Source organism: Falco cherrug, chromosome 7 (assembly GCF_023634085.1).
Source record: "Falco cherrug isolate bFalChe1 chromosome 7, bFalChe1.pri, whole genome shotgun sequence".
Taxonomy (NCBI): Eukaryota; Metazoa; Chordata; class Aves; order Falconiformes; family Falconidae; genus Falco; species Falco cherrug.
In genome coordinates this window covers 62,797,471-62,821,617 of record NC_073703.1, presented here as the reverse complement: position 1 = coordinate 62,821,617, position 24,147 = coordinate 62,797,471, and the positions used below count along the sequence as shown (strand labels likewise).

The window sequence follows — 24,147 nt, the reverse complement described above, 5'->3', positions numbered from 1 at the left end:
ATCTTCTATCATCCTGTCTGAACATCTCACCTCTCCTTAGCTTTCTTAACACCTGGAGAACTGAGAGTTACATACAGTGATCAAAGAGAACAGAGCACCACAATGAAAGATTACACAAATGTTATTCTTTGGGGGAACATTCTACACAAACCAGGAAACCCAACGTAAGGCATCAAGAGGATTCTGTTTGGCCAGTTTCCTCTCTATTTTACTCTTCAATTCCTACTTCAGAAGAAAAAAAAAAAAACACTTTCACACATATTTTGAACGTAGCCAAATATTTAACTGAGTATTCCCCTGGAAAATATTCATGCTCCAGCTAGCACAAATATAACCGAGGTAGAGAGTCAGAGCATACCTAATTGTCTCAGAAAATAAACTATTATAATTTTTCAAGCTAGGTTTGTTTTAAGAAGTAAGCAACCAAGTAGGGAAGAACCTGCCCTTTTATGAGATGCAAAAGATTCTTGATGCTCTCCAGCATCATTCCCAGTAGTTTTACTCCATGTCTCCCAACTACAGCAGTCACTGGCTCTGTTTGGTTCTTTGAAAATTCTGTGACTGCTGAGATTCACTTGGCTTATTCTGAGCAGCAGTGAAAAAAACATGGATTTAACCATGCTTAGTATACCATGGACTTCCTAAAACATGGATTTAGTCAAACTTTCAAAGGATTATTTTTATTTAGGTAGACAAGAAATGAAATTTGACATTATAAAGCATCTTTCCAGTGCAACACAATCAAGTGAAAAACTAAGACTGCTAATCAGACTTGCTCGTGTAACTTGGCTTTTTGTGATCTTTCTGAAGGATCCCTTTTACTCAGCAATAACTCCAAAGAGGAGATGCCTGTGAGGTTTACCTGAGGCCACTGATGTGAATACCAACAGAACCGACAGCCATTTCCTCAACTCCTGTTTCTTTTCTCCCTACATTTGCAATGAAACTTTTAATGTTAAATCTCAAATAATTTTTATAAAATCTATTCTATATTTTATTCCAAATCCCTATTACTTTCTCCTAGGACTTGGACTAACTTTCAGGGCAAAAGGGGCATGTTGCAGACAGCTTATCTCTCTCTGTTTAACCATCCTGCTAGCAAGTAATTTCCTCATGCCCATTCATCTGCTACCTCTGACAGAAAAGCACTGCAAATGAGGGCAACAGGAACCTGCTGTTGCCCGCCCAAAGGAAACCAGCCACAAGAGTGAACCAGCATGGTCCCTGGATCCTCAAGTTACCATAAACCTCCCCTTGACCTTCACTTACCTCCTCATATAAGCCCATGACCAAAATCATCAGTACCCCACAGCAGCTGGCTGGTTCACAAACAACCGTAAATAGTGTCCTACCTTTTCTCTCCCTGTTCCCAAATATCAGTTGTGAAAGGGAAAAGGTAGTAGGGGAAGCATCCTGGCAGAACAGCTAGGGGGGCACTGTCAAATGTGCTCCTGCCAACCAAGAACTTGGCTGGTATCCTTAACCAGTAAGAGTACCAAAGCACAGAGTTTAAAACTGAACTACTAATTCAAATCACTAAAAATAAAATCCCAAACTGTGGTTTGGGTTGCAAAGGATCACCTCTACCCTAAGATAAAAGAATCATGAAGCATTGTAACCTGCCACCTGAGTATTCCCCAATTAAGGACCCAATATCTGTAATTTTTTTTTTCATTTATATATGCTTTTCTTGTTTTTACTCTTCATACAGCTCTTGGGTTTATTACTTCAATAAGACCTGTTCACTCATGTGTGCTGAGAGTGCCTTAATGCTCTGTGAATCACAGAGCTCTACACCTTATTTGGTGTAAAAGGAGGGAAATAGCTTGAGCAGAACGTTAAAAAAAAAGTTGGCAAGAAGCTGGCTTGTTGTAAGCACAGACATTTATCAGTTATTAGTCATTAGTCGAAACTGATAATGATGGGCAGTCAAGCATACTGCTTCTCATCTTTGTTTTAAATGATGATAAAGTGCTGCCTGCTGCCAAACAGTGCCTCAAAATGGAGAAAGGTACTTAAACTTGCTTCAGATGAGCCACTGGGTGCATGCCAATTTTTTACATGAACAGTCATAAGCATGTTCCTGCACAGCAGGATGTGATCAAACTATTCAAAGCTGTAAAACCAGGTTTGCTTGCCAGTTATGTTATTGCTTCAAGATCAGTGTATTACAGATGATACTTTGCCAGCCGTGAAACCACTGTTTTTCCTTAACAACGAGTTAAGTATTTAAAACTTGGTATAGAATTGATGGTTCCCAATTAGGAAAAAATACAAAAATCACAGAATGAAAGTTAGGACTACAAAAATATCGAATGAAGTAGCTCCTGAACTATAAGCCACCTCTTATTTAGCTTTAAAAAAATCACTTCCTTCATGCTGTACCATTTAAAAGGCCCCCTTTCTTCTCTAAACCAGAAGAAAAGTAATTGTCGTGACTTACTCAAGTCCTCAGCTTTAGCTGCCAACACTGTAATCACATTAACATTCCTGTCCATAAGGTGTGATGCGGTTAATAGGTGGTTTTTGAGACATTGCACTATATTGCCTCCTGCTGGAATCCACTTCTTTAAAGTACTTTATGAAGATCACACAATGTGACTATGCCATATGCGATCTTCATTAAGTGTCTGTCTCTAATTGGATGACTCAAGCAAGAAAGATTTTTGAAGAAAGGCAGAACTGTAACACAACAAACTGGACAAATAATTTTTTTCCTTGAATGGGTTAAGACAAAATCAAACATTACAGACAAGAAACCGGTGTTATATTTCTCATGACAGTCAGCATCTTTCTCCATTTTCCTTTCAGAAGATCAGTCATAAAACAGACACAAGATCCCCAGAATAACACAATATCTGTTCACTAACAAACATATCTTAGCAAATACAACCAAACAGTTGAGTTTGTTTTTTTAAGGGGGTTGGTACAGGAGAAGATGGATGTCAATGTTTAGCCACGCTTTAGTTGTTTGGTTTTTATTCACTTGAAAATACATACTAAAAGTAGTATCAAATATTTGAGTTTATACCATTTTATTTGTTTTCACACATACAAAAAGTAGTTTGCATATTTGCTCAGCAATCTAGTGAATGATCTAAGATTACATACACATGCACAGCTCAATACAGCGATAGAAGTGCCTCTATCTGCTTCCTAGTAAGAAGTAACATTCATGTTGTAAATCTCAAAAAATATGTAGAGGTCCTTGTGTGTTATGGCTCAAAAAAAAATTTCATGACCTTTCCAAGACATGGACAGTGCTCTTCATTTTTCTGAAGAATCAAAAAATTTTTCAAGTAAAATTCAAATAGAATAATTGCAACTAGCTAACCATTGTCAAGTATGCTGCAACAGCAGTCCATTTAAATGCAATTTGACAGTATAACTACAAGAAAAAGTATTGAAAATTGCATTTCAAAAACTATTTGAAAGTGATCTGTATTCACCTGGTTATAGGAAACACAGTTTATAAAGTGTCCATTCTCTAGGAATATAACCTTACTTGAAATCAAAGTGATGTGTTCAAGCTGTAAAAGCTAACGAGAAAAATCAGAAATCCTACAAGTAAACCCCCAAAAGCTAGATACTACTTATATTCACTGTGTTTAATTGACAAATGCCAGGCTATTGTGAAGAAAACAATAAAGAAGGATAACAGATAAAGTTTCATTAAGCAGTCAGTCCAAAACCTTATTATAATATAGGCGGTTCTCTGTCATACGGAACTGGTTATAGTGGTCACTTAAATGACATTGCTGTCTCCAGCACCACACAACAGCTTGCAGGAACCGAGCTACGCAGTGTTCACACAATGAGTCACGAAGCATTCAGCTTCCATTGCCCAGCCACCTCTGAACTTCAAAAATGCCTTTTCTAGAGGATAGCCACAGCATGCTCATGGTTTACTCTCTCTCTGCTTTGTCTAAGTCTGTCCTCATCAATCCCCCCCTCATATCTGATGTCACCTCCATCAAAAAGAAAAAGATTTTAACTTGCAGATGTTATGAATGCCTGAGGCGACCTCAGATCTAACTTCCAATAATTTGCATTTGCTATGCTAAGCATATACATCCCCTGAATTATATCTAGTCCCTTTGTGGTCTAATGTAGGAATCCCTCTCCTATTGTTCTTGCTGTTAGCACTGTAATAACTACCGCGATTGCAATGTTAACAAAAGACTACTAATAATTCAAGCACGGTACGAATTCCCAAGGAATCATCAAGTAAGAAACGCAGGTTGAAATGGTAGCTTTAATTCCAAGGACCTGTTTTCTAGATTCAAGAGTTACAGCTGTAAAAGCATCACATATGTGAAAACATAGCACATGATCAATAGAGTTCTATTAAGAATAATTAATTTAAAACAATGGTATAAATTGTAAATGGTATCACAGTAGTACAACTTAATACAAGACATTTAAACTTCCATTTGGCAAGGATTTATTATTTTATTAATTTATTTTTTCAGCTGCACTATCTGCTTAACATTACCTGTGCTTTTTGCTGACAGGCCTAAAGATGGCTTTGCTAGTTGTGCACTTGAGCCACACTTAGCACGCTATATAAAATAATTATCTTTATTAATTTCCAAGCTGATTACTTGGAAAAGATTACCCCTTATACAGGCAGCTTAAAAATCAGTTCAATTAAAATGTATATTAAAATGCCCTACAATGACATTCTTCTGATATTCATAGTTTTATGGTCCAAGTATGCTTGAAAGTCCACTTCAACAAAGCAGCAAAAACTGACAAAACAAAAATAAAAATATCAAAAGATCGTTCTCTTTTGCTGAGAGCTTTATTCTTATAAGCTGCTCATTTTTCAAATGCCTTGTACAAAGAAGACAGAACATAAACTTTTGGCAGGACTACTGGATGTTTCCCAGTAGCAATGGTGCTCATCATTATTATAAAAGCAAAAGAAAGTAGACTGAAAAAATAGTTCTGCCATTAACATCTTCCAACATTAACATCCTTTGCCGTGCATACTGGACAAACACACAAAATATTTTAAGCACCAGGCAGATGGGGCATTCAAGGTTAAAATAGGAGAGAATGCATAAACAGTAACTGTAAAAAAGGGAAAATTATAGGCTGTGCAGAAGGGACTTTTTTACCAGGACACTTCTACAATAAAATATAAATTCAACCAAGATTATCATTAACACTCAAGATCACAAACCTGACTTTAAATGTAATAGAAATTAGTTAGATGTGGGCTAACTTTGGTAACTCACATTAAAAAAGCCTAAATTTTCAATACTGGAAGAGTCAGATGAAATTTCTCATTGGGGATGAATACATAACAGTGTTTCATACAGTCCAAAATCTTGTGTTTTCCCAGGAGGTATATCCCCTTCCTGGACTGCTCCTCCCTACAGGCTGTTCCTATTGAGTTAAATCTAGGTTAAAATCCAGGAAGGAAAACCTGGGGGGGGGGGCGGGCAGAAACCAACAGAAAAACTCTTCCATGAGATGGGAAAAGTAAGGAGACTCTTGTCATGGTGAAAAAAGACAATATTGTTCTGTGAAAGTAGGAAATTGCAGGGAATGAATGATCTGAGCAGAAAAAGAACCTCAGGTTCTTTCAAGTCATGTAACAGAAGTGTAAGACTCTGAGAGTCAAGGACCACATGCTGATTTTTATCGCCTGAATAAAGCAACAAAGGGAGGAATTGCTTGCATTGTTGTATGTGTTACTGTATCTTCCTCTAATAGATATTTCTGCCACTTCGAACCCTTTACAAATTCTTAAGTCCCAGTTAGCTGTCATCCAATACATTGTACCAATATAGCACACTGTAAAACTAAGCCTTTAACAGTTTTTAGATTGGACAATACACTGAAAACTATTTTGTTTTAAGAAAGCTAGTGATCAGGTGCAAAAACCACAAAAAAAAAATGCCCTGACAAAACGCACTAATGCCATTTCAATGGGCACTATTACCATGAAGCAGTTGATCATTAATCAGTCATTTACTACAAAGGCTCTCTTTGAGATTTTCAACAGAGAAAAGTAAGCGAAATACTTTCTTCCCCAAAAGTAAAGAAAAAAAACCCAACAAAAAAAAGAAAAAGAAAAAACAAAACAAGAAAAAAAAGAAAAAAAAGAAATTTGGTATTGAGTGATTATACACTTGTAGAGACTTACTTGAGACAAAGCAGCATCCCGTTGTTCTATTACTGCATTCATTTCCTCAGCTATTATTTTCTTTTTACGTTCTTTGGTCCTGTGTATTCGATTCAGAATTATAGCTCCATTCTTCAGTATATCTATCCCTGTGTCTGCATTGTTTATTCTGTTCAGTAATTCCTGTAATGTCTACCAACAGCATTATATGTTAGTCAGACATGAAGTTTTAATATATTTTATTTAATATAGGGTTTTAATTAATAGGCACATGTGAATTGTAAATTGACTGAGTGAAGTTATTGAATTTTCATATTGCAGCAAAGATGTACATTATTAGTGTGTCAATTCTTCTTTTTCCCACATCTTAGTTCTTGAAACCCACTCAATTGAACTTAAGCCTCTAAGATATAAGACTGACATCAAGAAATCTCCTCAGAGAATGGCTTACCATGTCATTTTCTTCAGGGTTAATATTTTCTAGCCTAGAAAAAAGGGACACAGAAAGCCTGATCAGTAGCATTTCCTTAGTGCAGCAAAATGAGTTCGCTTTTTAAATCTTTAGAACCTCAAGTAATTTCATTCTACTAGTCTTTAGAGTCAACCATGACACTGAACATATTAAAGTGCCACCTGCTCGACTCCATCTTTCAATAATGCTCCATATCTTCAGCACTGACTTCAGACTGTTAAGTTATTAATGTTTACTGCTATATATGACTACAAGGATCAATTGTTCATATGTGCTTAGATGAAGAAAGTTCCCCAGCGGTAGAAATGACTGATGCTCTTATTTTATTTATTTCTGGGCTTACAACTTTTACCCGACGGTGTATTTTTGTTGTTTTTACTGCACCCTAAATGAAACGGGACAGGACTTTTGTGGAGATTATTTTTTTAGATTGTAAAGCAATTCTTTTTCCACTTCTCTCTTCCAAAACGAGGAAAAAAACCTAGCTGAAGTTTCCTAAAAATATTTTGATTTTATATCTTGCATAAAATAGCAAGCTAAGCCAATTCTCTGCAAGGCCCTTATTTAATTCTGGAACAATCCCCCCTGCACTTTCCTCCCTTTCTATTTCAACAGAACATATATTGACCTGTCAAATACAAAGATGATACAAGGAATTTAGTCATACAGCACTGAACGCTGGCTGTGTAAAAGCAGTGAGTGATAGCACAAAAACTTAATAAATGGGATAGTATGCATTTTATTTTACCGAAGGTTAGTTATATGGACAGCATATTATTTAAAACACTTATGTGTATTTTAAAATGGAAGAGACCGCTTTTCTGGAGCTACCATTCCATTGCTACTTACTTGATGGTGACTTCTACTACAAGTAGGTCTGTCACTAGTGTATGATATTTTAAAAGACAGATATAGTAACATTAAACATCTACTAAACAGCAACACACACTTTTTCAACAGTGCTGTGACAGGTGCTGCTCTGAAGCCAAGATTTCAGCTAGCAAACAGCACAGAGCACTTGACAGTACACTAGCACCTTTTACATTAAAGCGTAAAGTTTTACCAGATAACAGTACATAAGGCATAGTAAATCAACCAGTACAGAAATTAATTCTTTAAATAAAAAAGAAATAATTCAGAATGTACTACCAGTGTACAACAGCTGGTATATTTATATGGAATTCACACGCAGTAACTACTCCAACATACACAGTCAGCACCAGAACTAAACAAAACAAAGTAAAAGCTAACCTTTGCTGGGTTTGACTTGTATTCATAAGTAACACAAATCATAAAATAACAAACATATTATAAGTCCAAATTCTCAGAACTGGCTCCTTGACTTGGCTCCTTGTAGAGTTCCTGCTTTAGGTTTTTACATTGCTCTAAGTGCCACTTCATGTGGGACTTAAAGATGGTTCTCCAGCTCGTTTGTATGCACAATGAAAGGAACGGTATTTGTCAAAGCAAATTGGCAGGACTGACCTGGGTTCTCCAGAGGACTTCTACCCTACTAAAAGTGTGGGTCAACAAAATCACCTAGCCAACCAACAGGCTGGGTAAGCAAGAAACCTTGGGGAGAAATGGGGGTGGGAAAAAGAACAGGAACCACCGTTAAGTGTGGCCCTTCAGCATGCTACTGCCACAAGGGATCTGTCCGTAGGTACACATACACCTCCTTAGGTGACAGCATTTTTTAAGAAGCAGCATCCCGAGCCATGTATTTGCCCTGCTGCCTCTCCCTGTGCTGTGCACAGGCAATAAATGACCCTTAGATTTCTCATGAGTTTAAACAGCAGCAACCAAGGATTCCTCTGCTCCCATTTCTATACACATTCTGTTAACTAACCCCTAGGGCCAAGAGGACTGGAAGAATTTTGGTTGATACAGTTAAATAATGACAACAGAATTGCTCCAGCTGCTAATTAAAAGAAAGCATTAAGGCATTTGACAAAGGTTGGCAGCCTGTTCAATATTGCCCTCTTCTAAAGATCTCTCATTGGAGGAAGTCAGAAGCAGATGGAAGGAGTGACCTGTGCTCTAAAACTTGATGTGTGGCACAAGCAGCCAATGTTCTTTAAAAAAAACCCCACAAACCTCTATGTGCTCCATGTCTGAGACAGAGAATGCAACCTTCCAAACAACCAGCATCAGAAGAAAATATTAAAGGTGGTAGTTGGAAAAGTTCCAAGATTCCAGAAGAAACTCCTCAACTAAATAAACCAAGTCCCTCATGGCTCATCCCATCATCTTTACTGCATACAGAGGGTTAGTGGAGCGGTGAGGTGAACTCAAAAAAAAAAAAAGTCCATTCAGCCACAGTAATAAACTACTTAGAATATAGAGGTTGAGAAAAGTAATTTCCTCATGGGGTTGACTCTGCTGCTGAGAACGCAGTACCTCACTTTGACTCTTCTCACAGTCCTGGCTTGCTTCTCCTATTGCAAAATGCCAGACATCCGAGCAGATAGAGAAATGCGCATCTAGTCACCTCAGCTGAGATGTTACCACACTCAGTAAAGATGCCCCATGTTCTGAAAAGCCTGAATGCTGCAGTCAGGCTGGTGTTCCAGCAAGAATCTTGGCTCCACTCAACCATTTCTTGTTTGCAAGGTGTACAGCTGCATGAATTAAGCATCACGTAAGTTTAGAATAAGCGGACCAGAAGAAAAGCAGATGAGCCTGATGAAGGCAATCCTGCCTTCTTGGTTCTGTAATGCCCAGAGATTTCAAAACCAGCAAAGAACTTTCTTAAAAAAAAAAAAAAAAAAAAAAAAAAAAAAAAAGAATAGTAAATGTTTCCCTGCACCATACCATTGCTCTTTTTGGAAGAAATATCACATTATCCGGAAGGTGCTGACTCATAGAGGACTGATACGGGTCAGGGAAGATCTGTGGTCAGCTTGACCTTGGTCAGGTTGCACAAAAGGACACAGTCACTGTGGGCAGAGGTAATACTGACTATAAATTGCTGGAATGCAGCGAGACATTTTTGAAGTTTCTTACATTGTCTGATATGGCTTAAGACATTACGTATCAAACTTGCACTTTGGCTGAATGGGTAGCAAGATAAGCAAAAAGGCAGATATTAAGACATATGATGCAGTGAACGTGACAACATAAAAAATGAGGTTTTCTCCCTTTCAGGGGATTACATACGGCAATCAATGCCCAACAATTCATTGTCATGAAGTACTTGCTGCATGGATGATTAAAAAACTTTAGCAAACTTTATAGTGGGAACAAATGAAGCTTTTGGGCTCTCTGCCTTTGTGGCTTTTGTCATTTAGGATTTTTCTTCTACTGCCATGATGGCTGACACTAAAACTATCCATAAAAATAAAAGCCTATGACATTTGTCAGAACCCTTCAGGAACATATTTGTGCCCTATGTGAGGCATAAGCTTGCTTGGGATCTGCCTAATTTTGTTCATGTCCAGGATGCCCTCAATGACAGGTCACACAGCACCCAGGAGAGGAAAACTTGGGTGTGACTGCCCAGTGAGCTGCCATGGCACAGTCTGTGTAATGCAGAATGGGAGTCCCTGATCTTACAGTACACATGCAGTCTGGCAAGGACAATTCTTTTGAAATTAAACTGCTTTTGTCCTCAGTCTTGCGTTGTCGTGTTGGCTCTCTTGACAGCCACAGAAGCCTGATCTGCACCCTTGCAGAATACACAGGAAGAGATACTAGCTACAGACAATGGCTCACTGTTCAGGCAGAGAGGAATTTATATCAGGTATTGAACCCACAGTAGCTGGTCAGCCCATTGCAATTTTTCCCTGTGTTAGGTTGGTGTTCTCCCCAGGGAAATCTTCTATGCCAGTTCTGAGACTGTGAATGGCATCAGGGTATCAGGCCTCTCTATAGAGCATCAGTAAGAGCACCCAAGTGGATGACAGCAACAACAGTTGTTATTCTCTAAATGATAGCAAAAAGGTATAATGGCTGATGGCTTGGGCCCAAGCTAAGGGAGTTACTGACCCTCTCCTTGGAGCAAGTACCTTTTATTGGTCATTAGCAGTGCATTCGGTGCCTTCTGCACTGAATTCTTTTGGGGAAGGTAGTATGCATGTTCGCCAAGAAATGCAGTTTCTTCTCTTTTCTCACCCTTCTGCTTAGAACTGAGTTGGGCTTCCAGTACAAGTGAAGCAGACAGAAAAGGTTGAAGAGAAAACAAATGATGGTGTTCTGAGGGATTCGTGTGTGTCAAGACACACATCTGTGTGTCTACAGATTCCACTGCAGACAAAGCAGCAACACGCTTCTCACAGACTTAATAATCTGTGTTTTCTTCCAGAAACCCAAAAGTCATTGTATAGGTCTGTCGACCAAAACAGTTAATTTGCTGCAGAACTGGAGCTCTTTAACCCCAAAGGTCTTGCATTTATGCTAACAGCTTATACAGAGTTTGACGTTTAGGGCCATACAAAACTTCCTTGCTTTCTTTACTCTTGGAACATATAAAATTACAAGAGTGACAGAAGAAATTGGAAAGACTGGAGTAAGGCTCACAGTTATGATGCCTCTTATAGGAATTTAAAGCACATTTGTAATTTCCTCAGAGACTGCTGCTCAAAGCAAGATTTCATATGCATGTACACCTATAATGGGCTCTGTAGAGACATTAACAGACTGTGCACTAATTCTTGTGGGAATGGAATGTCCTAATCTTGCTGTTGAGTCATACTTACAGGCTGTGACAAACTCTAGTAACTTGTAAATTCCACAGAGTAATGGTGCACAAACTACATCCAATTATTGAAATTTATTTTGATAACATTCTCTGGCCTTACCTGCAAAAATACCCAAAAGAAGATGACTGATTTTCTGCCACAAAGAGGGAAGAGTGTTCTTAGTAAAACCAATTATTTAAAACATAATTGCCTGCTACTTAGTTAACTAACAACTGCACCTATTCAGTTTCCTACCATGAAAAACTTCTGTTTGCCTACTTCTGTTGTGTTAACATATCATACATAAAACTCTATAAAGTATCCTTATTGCCTTACAAACTGCTTCTACACTAAAGATAAGAAAAAAACCATATATTTTCATGACGTCACCCACATCATTAGTAGAAATTTTGCTGAAGGAAATGTCTAGTGGGCTTAAAGGCTTGATTGATTTCCTATACACGGCAACTTCTGACTGACATTCTGGTACTGCATGTCAAAAGATCCCTACAAAATGTGGTATTCATCTTATTCAACCCTGAATAAATCAATAAAAAAGCTTTTAATTTTATTTTTAATTTTTGTGATCAAAATTATTCACTTGTTCTCAGTCTCCAGAGAAAAATACAGTCTTACAGGATGTCTAACAAGTTAACCAACAGCACAGTCAGACTGGCACTAGCCTGGTATTTCACCATAGAGAAGTTTGTGCTAAGTTGAGCAGTTTATGACAGTCACAGACTGACACAACAACCTTTTTGCACAGGGTAGGAAAAGTAAACTTACTCTTTGAGAGACTCTTCTAAACGCCGGACTCGTAGAAATGCTTCATCTCTCTCTTCGTTGGCTAACCTAAGCCTTGCCATGACAGCCTCATCACGTTCCCGTTGAGCAGAATAAACTTCTTCCACCAGAGCTGTGAAAGTAACCAGTGTGTTTAACAAACAAGCTTGACAAGGAAAGACACTATTAGGTGCATTATATGGGCCTTTGCCAGCATCTCCTAAAATCAACTTTTCTCCACTGACCTCGGATTACTCTGGATAAGGTCTACATTACTCTTCAGACACAACACTAAATTCCGGTTGATTGCTGAAATGAATGCTTTAAGGAATGAAATAAAGCTCTGTGTTTTCAGATTCAGCCCTGTATAATCAAACAGGGCACAGAGGTGTTTTGCTTTGCATTCGGAATGCTTGCTTAATGGAAAAGTAATTCTTAAAGCTCAGAATCATATGAGATGCTATTAGATTTCTTCCAGGACACAGAGTTAAAAGCAATGATCCATTAAAATTACCATCACACTGCTTCCTATCAGAGTGGCACACTGATATTAAATATTACAATTTATAATATTTTCATAGTCTGTCTCTGGTATCACAAGAGTGGCACAGCTGGCACCCTCTTCTCTGCCAAGCCTTTACTTTATTTTGTAATATACTGTTATATTATCTGTTACGGCATACGTGGACCTTGGAGCATTAGGTGCCAATAAACTAAGATTTACTGTCTATCCTTGGGAGCAAACTAACACCTTTGAGTCATTCCTCATCCCGAGCTTACATTTTCTCCCTGCCTCTCCCCTGTCAATACGTCTAACACCATCTCTGGCACATTGCCAGAATCCTTACCTCGACCCTGCCTCCACTAAAATCTTTATTCATACTTTCATCATTTCCCTCTGCAATACCGCAAATCTCTCCTTACAGTCATCATAAAACCCTGCAGTTGAAACGTCTAGGGACTTTCAGGATGCCATAGTAAGACCGCTGTCACTCCCAGACAGAGGACTATATCCTCTCGAATTGTCACAGGCACTTCCAAAAAACTCAGCTGAGGTCTGTGTGTTCCAGAATGCTCCATGCTGCCCTTCTAGTCTGCCAAGCTGGTGTTCAGCCACAGTCTCCTAACACCATACTACAGTCTTTCAAATTTTGGCACTTATTTCTCAAGAACCTTCTGCATTAAGCCATTGCTACTGGGCTTCCTTATGTCCTTCAGAAAACTGCTCCTCTCTGAACCACTGCTTAAGTAATTAAGATCTCAAAAAAAGGCTTCCTCCCTCTTCACTTTAGCCTAGAGCTTTTACCCCTCCATTCTTACCTCAACTGACATCAACTTTGTTGTGTTTATATGTTAGCTTATTCCTACTTCACAACTTTGTACGTTATTGTACAGAAACTTGATAGTGTGATATAACATAAACTACTTTATGGTTCTTCACAGAATAGAACTAGAGGAACACAGCAGTACATTTTAGTAGCAGCTATATTGGTGGCACAAAATATGCTTTATCAGTACCCAAAAAACCCCCAAACTCCCCAACCAACTGAAATACAAAAAGTGGTAAGTTTCTGTACAGTTCACAAGCAGCTCGGATAACTAGGGATGTAAGACAAATGAGAAGACGAACAGAAAAAGAGTATGGAGAGATGAGTTAGGAAGATGTTCAAGGTAGGAAAGCAATCCTCTTGTCCTCTGGCTGGGGAAAAGAGTGTTACTGGGGAGTAAGGGAGCATTTTCTGCAGCTCTAGCAAAAGGTTGCACGATAACAGCAGATTGGACAAAAGATGACAGGGAAAGGCTAAATGTTACTTCTGGAAGTGCCGTCCCTCCTCTCACAAAAATCTGCAGAGGAGCTGCAAGCCTAGCCATGAAGCTAGAGCTGTAAGGAGCTGCATTCACAACAATTCTGCATCAGAAGCACAAATCTCAAGACATACACTAAATTTAACAAACACTGATTTAATTATCTTCTATTTCAGTATTTACTTGTTACACAAGAACAGTGTCTTAATAGTGTCTTTTATCTTCAAGATCTTTTCCCCGTTTGCAATAAGAAAGCTTTGCTTGCTGTGGAATAGAAAAACTAAGGCATGAGTAAAGCAGCTGCAAGACCACATGTGCACAGATTAGTGGTCAGGAATAAGTTTGCAGCACTCACAGAGGGTGAGTCCGATATCTGCAAAAGTAGGGGGCTCAGCAAGAACAAGAACAAATTGTATGTGGTGGGCTGTGCATTTCAGCTCACCAGACTTCCACTTAGGTTTGCTTGGGATCTTTGAAGCATGGAAACTAGTGCTTCAGCATTGACTGCTTAGGCAAACTATAATGCAACTCCTATGTCCCAGTTGGATCTGGAATACACAAGCCATTTAATTCTGTATGGTAATTATTACTTATCCGTAACTTAATATATTTGTTTACTATAGTATTTCCAGTAAATTATGTCAGTTTATCTAGCATCATGCCAGAGACACTGCACCGACAACCCTTTCCATAAAGCTGCAAGTGGAAACATTATGCGATTTTCATAATGAAAACAATTGCTGGAATGAATAGAAAGCTGTCTAAAATAACTGAAGATTTGGCACTTACTACTTTTCTGGGGTTAATTAATTTCCACATTAGTTAACGTCCTTCTGGTCTGTTTGAGTGCATCCTCCTTTCTGTCAGACCTTATAACATCCCCACCTCAGCATGAAAACCCACAGTTTGCCGACTGCTGCGACGGATCATGAGCATAGTACACTTAAGAGGGACTGTGCTTTGGCGTATTAAATTCCCTCTCTGCTTAACTACAACCAGTGGTAATAATGACTATCCAGGCTTTTTAAAACCAGATTATTGCTTCTTTGTCCTTAAACCAAAATAATGTATATATAACAGTATGAAAACATTCAGAAAAAGATTATTTTAAAGTTACTTCACCATCCTGCTTATCTCAAACATTACCATGCCTGATGGCAGCTCAGAGGCTGATTGCCTTGAACAGTGAACCCTTCCCCCACCAAAGGTCCATTACAAAATACTGTCTTTTACCTATTGGCTATGGCAGAGTGACTTAAATTGAGCAACACTTTCCTGTTATTTTCTTATCCTTCCACTAAATTAAAGCATTGGAGTAAATATCCCAATGACTACATCCATCAACTACATTTTTTTTTTTAAAAAAAGTAGTTCCATATCAATTACAAGTGTTTGGCTTTTGCTTCTATTTCATAAAAGTAATACTGCAAGTTAGTTTTATCATATTAAAAAAGATTAGGGAGAGAGTAGAAAATCAGGTAAGTTTAAAAAAGAAAAAAAAAGAGAAAAAACCCAGATACTGACACTAACCACAAGAAATTACTACCTTAAAAAATACATAAAAGTCTTCATTTAATGCATTTTAGTGGTCTACAGAAAGCTAACTCACCTGATTCCTTTACCAGCCAAAGCTTCTGTTGAATTTAGGTTAGACATTTCTGTTATCCAATGCCTAGACATTTGTGACTATTTAATATTTTACAAAAAACTCCTTTTTTAATACTATATGGAATATTGTAACAGTTACAAAATTGCACGTAGTCCATAGCTATTGTTAACAATAAAGTTCACCATTCAGATTGAGCTACACATGAGTCACAAGTAATATTAACATAAATTTCAGGACCGTAAGGATCACAGGAGTCTTCAAATAAGCCACTGAAATACACGCACCTTTGGGCTGCAATGCAGCAGAAAACCGAAACATTTTGTGTCATGTTTAGGAAAGTATGTGCAGCATAAGCTGTCCAATGAAAAGTCGATGAGAGACAGAGTGAGATAAAAATCCTCCATATTAAAAAGAGTAAAAAATATCCAGATTATCATCCTCATGCTTTTTAAAAATGCCAGGTGAAAATTAATTGAGAGTACCAAGTCAGGCTCCTAAGTCCCATTCAAGATATGGCATACACAGCAAAATACTATCCCGTACTGGCACACTGACTTGGTGTCTGATCCAATGAAAAAAAGTGATCCAGCTACTTAGTCACCAACTGCTCTGGTCGACACCATGAGGTTTTTCTTGGAGACATTCCAATGGCGTACCAACCAACCCTATCCTGTTTATCTTGAGGCCTGACCAACCAGAAAGACAAATTCTTATAGAACTCATGTTTCAAGCAAGAAAATGACACACAAAAATGTAGTATGAATAGTCAAGTATTAAGCTAAAATGAATTGTGTCATTTACTAATTCATATACATACAATGACATTCAAGACTTAAAATATTTAAATCCCATAGTGCTAAGTTAAGAAAAAAGGATTCTTTTCCAATGCTTGCAAACATCATAATATATACAAATATGACATTACTATTTAGTTGTATAAACTTTATTTGCTTTGGAAATAATTTAATAACATCTTTCTCCTTGCAACTAAAACCTCTGCATACTCTAAAAGAGCTCTTTATTTTAAAAGACTCATTATACTAAACTCATCAATTCTAAAACATTTTTAGTTTTTAGTAAAGAAAACAATTGTAAACAGAGAGCTTTTGTAAGGTAGATAGCTATTACAAAGTTCACTTAGAAAATCAATATAGCATTTTAGCTGGAATTTGCTCATTAAACACCCACAGCTCTAATGCAAATTATGATGGAATGAATAAAGCAAATACATATGCTTCTTTCTTTTTATTAAATGTAAAATCTACTGTTAATTGCATCTGGTATGTCATATAAACTTTTCTCCTTAACTATTAAATGGAAGCTTTTACAAAAGTCATTAGAGATTCTCTTTCTTTGACTTGTATAAATTTCAATATTTGTTCAGTAAAGGTTCACAGCAGTTAAATTACATTAACAAATATTATTAGCTACTATGTAAGCCAACTAAGTAAAATACTTATATTGCAGGTAAAACAAATCAATGGGTGTTTACAATAATATTTGGATATGTCCATTTTTAAACAAGCTTATCAAATATCATGTAATTCTTAGTCAAATGAGAGAGACTCAAAGTAGATTTTTTCTTCCCAAATACTCAAATTTGTTTAGTAAGCTAATTGTTTTCTAATATGGGCAAAAGTAAATATGAAGAAGATGAACCATACCGAGTATGAGTTTACCGAGTCAAAGCAGTGTACATATTTTCTTAGTTGAACCTGATTCTTTTGGCAAACCTACCTTCTACACTTTTTAAACTACCTTTAAAATACAGCACTAGTGAGAAGGTGTGTTGGAAATCATTCTAGTTTAAATAGTGGTTCATGATTTTCCAAACAAAAGAACTTTGGGGGAAGGGAGGGAAGCACAGTTCCCAGGAAAAAAGTCTGTTTGCTGATTTCCTAGAGGTCATCTGTGTAAATAAAAAAACTGAATAGGAGAGGCAAGAAAGAAGAAATTGTTTGGACTTAAAACATCTATGGCAGCAGAAAATCACTTCTCATTACCCATTAAAAAAGGTAAAATATAGAATATTGGCCAGATCTTATAAGAAAAAAATGAGACCACTACCCACGCTGCTATATCAGAAGATACAGTGAATATTATAACACTATAACAATTGGTTTTCAAGACAAGTCAGTTTTACAGAAATGGTAACAATATTTTGGACTTTGCAAGGTGTTTGACATTAACAGATGCAATGAATACTGCTTTTGGCTTTGGACTACATGAAAAAAAAGATGATCCAAGAAATAGTACAATCAAAATTTTGCTATTTTTTTTGTAACAAGCCCTAGTTACTGTGATCAGTTACTTCTAAGAAAAAGACTTGGTGAAAAAGTATTTCCATTAATAACAATGTATTATTGCAGAAAGTCAGGGTTTTGTGGTTTAAGATTTAGTATTCAAGATCAGTGGTTGCTGAACAATAAGTGACTTGGGATTTTCTTTGGCACTGATTCTGGTACATTCAAAGTAATTTTACTAGCTACTTGCACCATTATAGCAACAAGACATAAACATGAGATTATATGTTTTTACAAAAAAGGCTCTGAGCATCTTAAATATTCAAGAATTGACTGAAAAAAATTGATGCATGATTTGACTTCTGTTTCATACAGATACACAGCTCTAACATAGGATTGAATGTTGAAATGAGAAAAATGTAGCAAAGAATATTTTCTGTTTTCTGCTTTTTGGAGATGTATATTATTCTGAAAGAGAAGTATGAACATGAAAGAACTTGCTTGGCCAAGTCGTACTTAGAAATCAAGATTCTTGTAATGAGCTTCTTGTTTATCCTGCTCAGTCGCTTCCATGAAAAAACTGTCAGCTGAAATTTATCCTACAGAGAGGTTTAACAAAAGCTTTTTAGGAATTTTTGTTGTGATTTCACTTTGGATTTCTGAGTACCAGCTGCACAAATGTGAGGAATTAGGTAAGTATACTGGGAAAAGAGGTGCAATGACTACCTACATTTTCATTTTCATTTGTCTTCCCATTCCTATCCACCATTGCTGGGTCTATGTAAACAGGAGGACTTGGAAACTATCCTTGCCATTTCCAGATGAGCCACTATAATTAAATTTTATTTAATCATATGGATATATGCTTGTTCTCTTACAGAAATATAAACATGTATGTATTTGTTATCCAGTCATATTAGAAATCAAAATCCTCTGACACTTCTTTCTACTAGATTTAATGACTGTGCTCAAAATTCTTACATATGAAGTCAATCTTACCATAGCCAAATAAAAAAAAAACCAACAACCAACCACATTTACTGCATTGCTATGAAAGCCTTTAAAATGCGTCATTAATTGGTCTCTGCGCATACATGTTACAAAATGCAGATAATCCCTAGAAATGTTCAAAGCCTACGGCCCTTGCACAGTTCTCATTCAGGTTAACAGCAAACTACCACGAGCTCCAGGGCTGACTGTTGACTTAAAAATTGTGCTGAAATATTACTGTATTACGAAACAGGCAACTTCAGTTCCTAGCTCTTTTTTTTTTTTTGGAAGCTACCATTCATTTATGTTCAATTATGACCTACAACTGAAAAATAAAAACAAAACAGTGATAAGTGGTCATAGGAAAACTACTTCAAGAGTTTTCACTCGTCTGTACCAGGAGTTATAGACTAGAAGTCATTTACACCTAAATGTGACTTTATAGATAAAGCAATCTGAACAAACATTGATAGAACACAGTGACTTCTTTATTGCTTTGTGTTTGTCGTATGTATTTAGTGCATAGCATTCATCTGCTCCTACATTTCCAATGCTATAAACAGAGTGTTCTTAATAAAAGGCTAAAGTTGCTTAGTGGCAGCTCTACATAGGGTTTTCTTTGTGTACTCAGATCCCAATTCAATTAAAAAAAAAATAAAGTGGGAAAGAATAGGAGAGAGTATTATACACAGACCCCAAGGCAGTTCTTGTGAAAGCCAATCCCTGTACAATACTTAAGCCTCTGCTTCTAATACACTAAACACAGCTGACTTCAAAATTCAAACCATAATGCTGTTACAACTTTTTTTCAGTGAATAATTACTGATGCCTGAATATTTACTTTAGGGGGAAAAATATAAATGTTGCATTGAAGTTTCTAAGTTATAATCTGACAGGTTAAAGAAAAGTTTTTTTAATACCCCAAGAAGTAGATTATTTGAAGACCTTTCTATTCCTGAATAAAACTCAATTCTTCACATTCATCTAACACCCCAGTGGGGAAGAGAGAAGGACCAAGCTAATCATAAAAATATGCAAAGATACTGGTTTGCTTTTTGCATACCAGCTCCACCCATAAATAGCTTAATAATTTATATTTTAACCTATGCCACCCCACTATTGTACTTCAAAGAGCTGCATGCAACTTTTTGACAATCAAAAATTCTGACAATCTGAAGGTAAAACTACATTGTTTCAAATTAGGCTGCTAAAATTAAGCCAACACCACCCCCATCTTGTTGGTCAGTTGGTTTGTTTTCCTGTCCTTTAGATGGATTATATACCTACCCCTACATAGGATTTAAATCCTTCAGTTATTTTCACAATTCTGTTATTTACCAGAAAATATTTTGAAAAAATATTCAGGAAATAGTTTTGCATAATGAAGCATTAATAGGACAAAACCCTTAAAAACTATATAGACTATATATACAAATCACAGAAAACTGTGTTAGTGAAGTATATGCATTTCCCACTTAAACTGTAAAATATCATTCATATTTAGGTTTATAAACACAAGGGTTGGGAACTATTGAGTTCTTTTGGCTAAAGCCCAATATTGGCCTTATTTCAGTTTAATTGGAAGAGGATCTTGAATTCATCTTCTCCATGAGATATCAGGAACCTGGATTTCTGTTTGTACCAAAGGTTAATAAGAAATGTGTCTGCAAAAGTCAAACAGCATTAAATACCAAAAACTGATTATTATTCTGCAGGAGTTGTTCTGTCATTCATAATCTCTCCATGCTCCAACCTTCCACAGCTAATCTTTAATGGATGACATGCAAGAAAGAAAAATAACATCTAAAACGGGGCTCTAAAGTGAGCTTTGAAGAAATGGAAAATACTTTTCTTCTGTGCTGGAAGTTATTGCCACCCAAAGTTTATTACTGAAAAGATTACTTATTTCCTTTTACTTTATGGGATATTAAATCAAACTAACTCTAAGCTAATAGCCACCTGCATATTTGTTTTCACTTTTGCTATTAAAACCATTGCATATGCATTCAGTAACTATTTTTCAAGTTAATTGATGAAACTTCAAATAATGTTCATGAACGTTTTCATGCTATATTCAAGAAATTCAAAATACCACAAATGTAAATGCTCAACATTTTTGTAAAAACAGACGTGAAAAAAGGGGCTTCATTGTAGGTATATTGCCATAGTTTCCAAGAGATTAAAAGCTGTGTAACATATATAACAGTATTAGAAGTACTGCTTTCCCATTTTTCCACACTATATTTCCTATCATTACCCTGGTCTTTCAGAAAGTATGTGCAGAATGCTAACACAGTTTTCAGGCATTAAAGGTTGTGTGCAACACCTAACAGACCTAGCAGGGCTGGACTCAATCCACTTCTTCCTGCTGAGTTGACCATGATTTAAAAAAGGTGCTAAATTTTCATAAAATTACTGTTAGATATTGGCAAAAAACCTACCACAGAATAGCCCCTGCTACAGAAAGATTTAGAGAACTATTTTATTATACTTCAGAATTATTCTTGGTCCCAAGATGTAGCACTGTGATAACAAAATATTCCAAGCTGAGGCTCTGAGGCCAACTATGGTATATCTTGTTGCAGTAACGGTGGGAGTTCTGTGAGAAGACCAGGGCTTTGGTATTTTTTCCAGTCTAGAGAGGTTACCACTGTGCTCTACAATTCTCACTTACACTCAACCAGTTCTTTCCTCTGAAAGTTCCTACATACTCTTTGTATAATTCTTCTGTTAGGAAAAAATGAAGTCCCTTATGTTCATCCAAAGTGAGATCTGTTCTCTCTGATAGTTCTTTGAGAGACTTAGTCCTTTGCAATGTCTCCATCTTTATCTTCCAGTCTGTCCCCAGAAGATGTGTGCTCCTTTCCCCTCCCACAAAGATGCACCCATCCTTTTCTGTTCAACATATGAAAGTTCTGCATTTTCACATTTCAAGATTTGTCTGTTCTTCATACCCAGTTCACATGTGGTGTTCCCTCTTTTCCTGACATTATCCTAGTCTCAAGTTCTTTTATGATGCACTCTTCCCTTGATTTTCCTGATGTTGCTCCACCTCTGTTCTTCTTTCATGACGGGGAGTGAAACTAATGGTACCTTCTGACATTGGCTTATAATGAGAGGAAATCCAACACATGAGTAATGAAGAAATAGCAGGAACCTGTGGCAGCTATGACCACCAGAAACAATAGTCTCTAATGCTTCAAAGCCTGCAACCAAACCTGTGAATTCCCTCATTTTCCTTAGCCGTAGCTAGCTGACACAGGGATAGGAACCCAAGGAAGTTTTAAAATCCATTTTTCCTGGGTAGTAAAATTGAAAAATTAATACCTTCTGAAAATAAGTTATTTACTGCACACAATATTGATCTTTCTCTTTCATCATGTGTATACCTTCTGTTTAACTCTACTTTTTCATATTTTTGCATAAAGTATTTCACAAATTTACACCTTTACTCTTCATTTCTTCTGCAAAAAGGAAAAATCATGAAGTGACAAGCTTTGAGTAATTTATTTCTGAAGACTGTTGTAGCTTCATTTTAAAATGCCCTTTGTCTTCAGCTTTTCTGTTCTTTCCATGGGACTTGTTTCAGTAAAACACATCAATTAGAGGGTTATATTTTAAAACAGAATTGTAATATTCCTCAAAGTAGACAACATTTTTATGGTGTACCTTTCTGATGTTTTTTACAATATGATTTTGTGGAGTCATTTTCTTATCATAAAGTCAGTACTAACTAATAATAAAAATGCAAACACCCATATTTACAAGCTTCGCTCTACCATGTGTTATACACTGCAGTAATTAAACATTAACTAGCAACATGAAATCACAGCAGCATGTGTTCTCCTTTCCCCAAAGGACTTAACACAAGGGGAAAAAGTTTTTTCCTTAAATGGGCTGTCTTTTTTATTAGGTTCTGCTTGTCCATTAGAACTCTCCCCAAGGGTTTTATGAGAAAGACCTCCACAAATTCAGTTTGGTTCACATCATTCCAGATTTCAAAACATTTATCCAAACTTCGTAACTTTCTTAGAATTGAAAGACAGGAAGCAAAAAACCCCATGAAATATTAACGATGCTTCCTTTTGGCAAACAGCTTAAGTAGTGAGGAGCCTCCTGCCCTCTCTCTCAGCGTTTAAAGGATTTTATACTTCCTGAACTTGTAAAAGGAGAAAACAAAGGTATTTTTTTAAAGGTCATCCTTATTACACATTGTAGCTCTCATTAAAATTCGGCTTATTCTTCCTTTTAAAATGGAATAACTATGCTAATTATTATATCCATATTTATGCCACACTATTTTGATGAGACTGTTATGCTTAGGACATATTCAAAAGTTTAAACAGTAGTGTAGGAAAAAAAACAATTTACTAAGAAATATTTCAACTGTATCCATAAAAATGAAACTATACATGTTTTTGACAACCTTTGACACACGTTCCTTTCCAGATTTTAACAAGCAATGAACACCTATATCAAAGAGAGTATTTATTATAGATACAGAGGTAAAACACTGCAAATATCCAGGAACAAATACAAAACTTGGGATTCAACCCAGACAATCTGCATTAGCTTTCTGCTGCTGAATATAACTATGATATGCAGTGTGGATTTTTTTCTTCTGAAAATAAAGCAAGCAGTTTATGTAAAATGAAATAAGAATAAAATTATGCCTGTATTTCAATGTTTCCTAATATGCAGATTAGATTTGCCTTTCCTTTCCTCCACCACAGAAAATCTAGGAACTCTCTCTTCCATCTATAATATACACAGAATACCGTACTCTCAGGAGTTTGACATTAAGTGGAAAGTCAGCCATCTGTTTTTTCAGCTGCAGAGTTTATTTTCTGCTCCATTTTCCTGAAGACAGCTACTCCTTCCTTCAGTACCAATATTCTGGAGACAGGTACTAGTACTATTAATACTATATGAAGTGTGGGTGGTCTATAAGCACACAATTTTATCTAGCTTACACTTTATTTATGAACAAATGATACAATGCATTTATAAAAGCACTCCCCCTAATTTCTTTGAGGAAAACCTCAGAGTATTTTTCACCCACTGGGTACACTGTACACACAGTCACTTTCCAATCATAAAAATACTCAGCTTCATTACTTCAGAAATTTCCAAAATCATTGAACAGAAACGGTCTCCATTCTTGTACATCTACCCAAAGAACAATTAACAACAAATACAAGCATGCATTCACTTTCAACTATAAACTTTAAAACCTTTCATTTTGGGAACTTTTATAAACATCATTCACTGGAGACATACCATCATCAGATAAAAATTCATTATAACTACTAAAAGAACAGATTTTTCAAGAAAAGTGCAGGTGTCTAGTTGAGGTGAATGTGCGACTATCTCCATACACGGGGAGGGGGTAGCATTGCTCTGAACGAGCTAAAACAATAAGTGGTATT

The 24,147-nt window shown here is 36.6% G+C and overlaps 1 protein-coding gene across 13 annotated transcripts in view; it reads right to left on the bottom strand.

The window, feature by feature from the left end:
- MIPOL1 (mirror-image polydactyly 1) overlaps positions 1 to 24,147 on the bottom strand; it is a 197,363-nt gene that overhangs the window by 116,429 nt on the left and 56,787 nt on the right. For all 13 annotated transcript variants that reach the window (XM_055716711.1, XM_055716720.1, XM_055716714.1 and 10 more), the window contains 3 exons: positions 12,074 to 12,203; positions 6,588 to 6,621; positions 6,158 to 6,328 (listed from right to left, as the gene is read on the bottom strand). In XM_055716711.1, the coding sequence (XP_055572686.1) occupies positions 6,158 to 6,328; positions 6,588 to 6,621; positions 12,074 to 12,203 (335 nt within the window). The remainder of the gene's footprint in view (positions 1 to 6,157; positions 6,329 to 6,587; positions 6,622 to 12,073; positions 12,204 to 24,147) is intronic.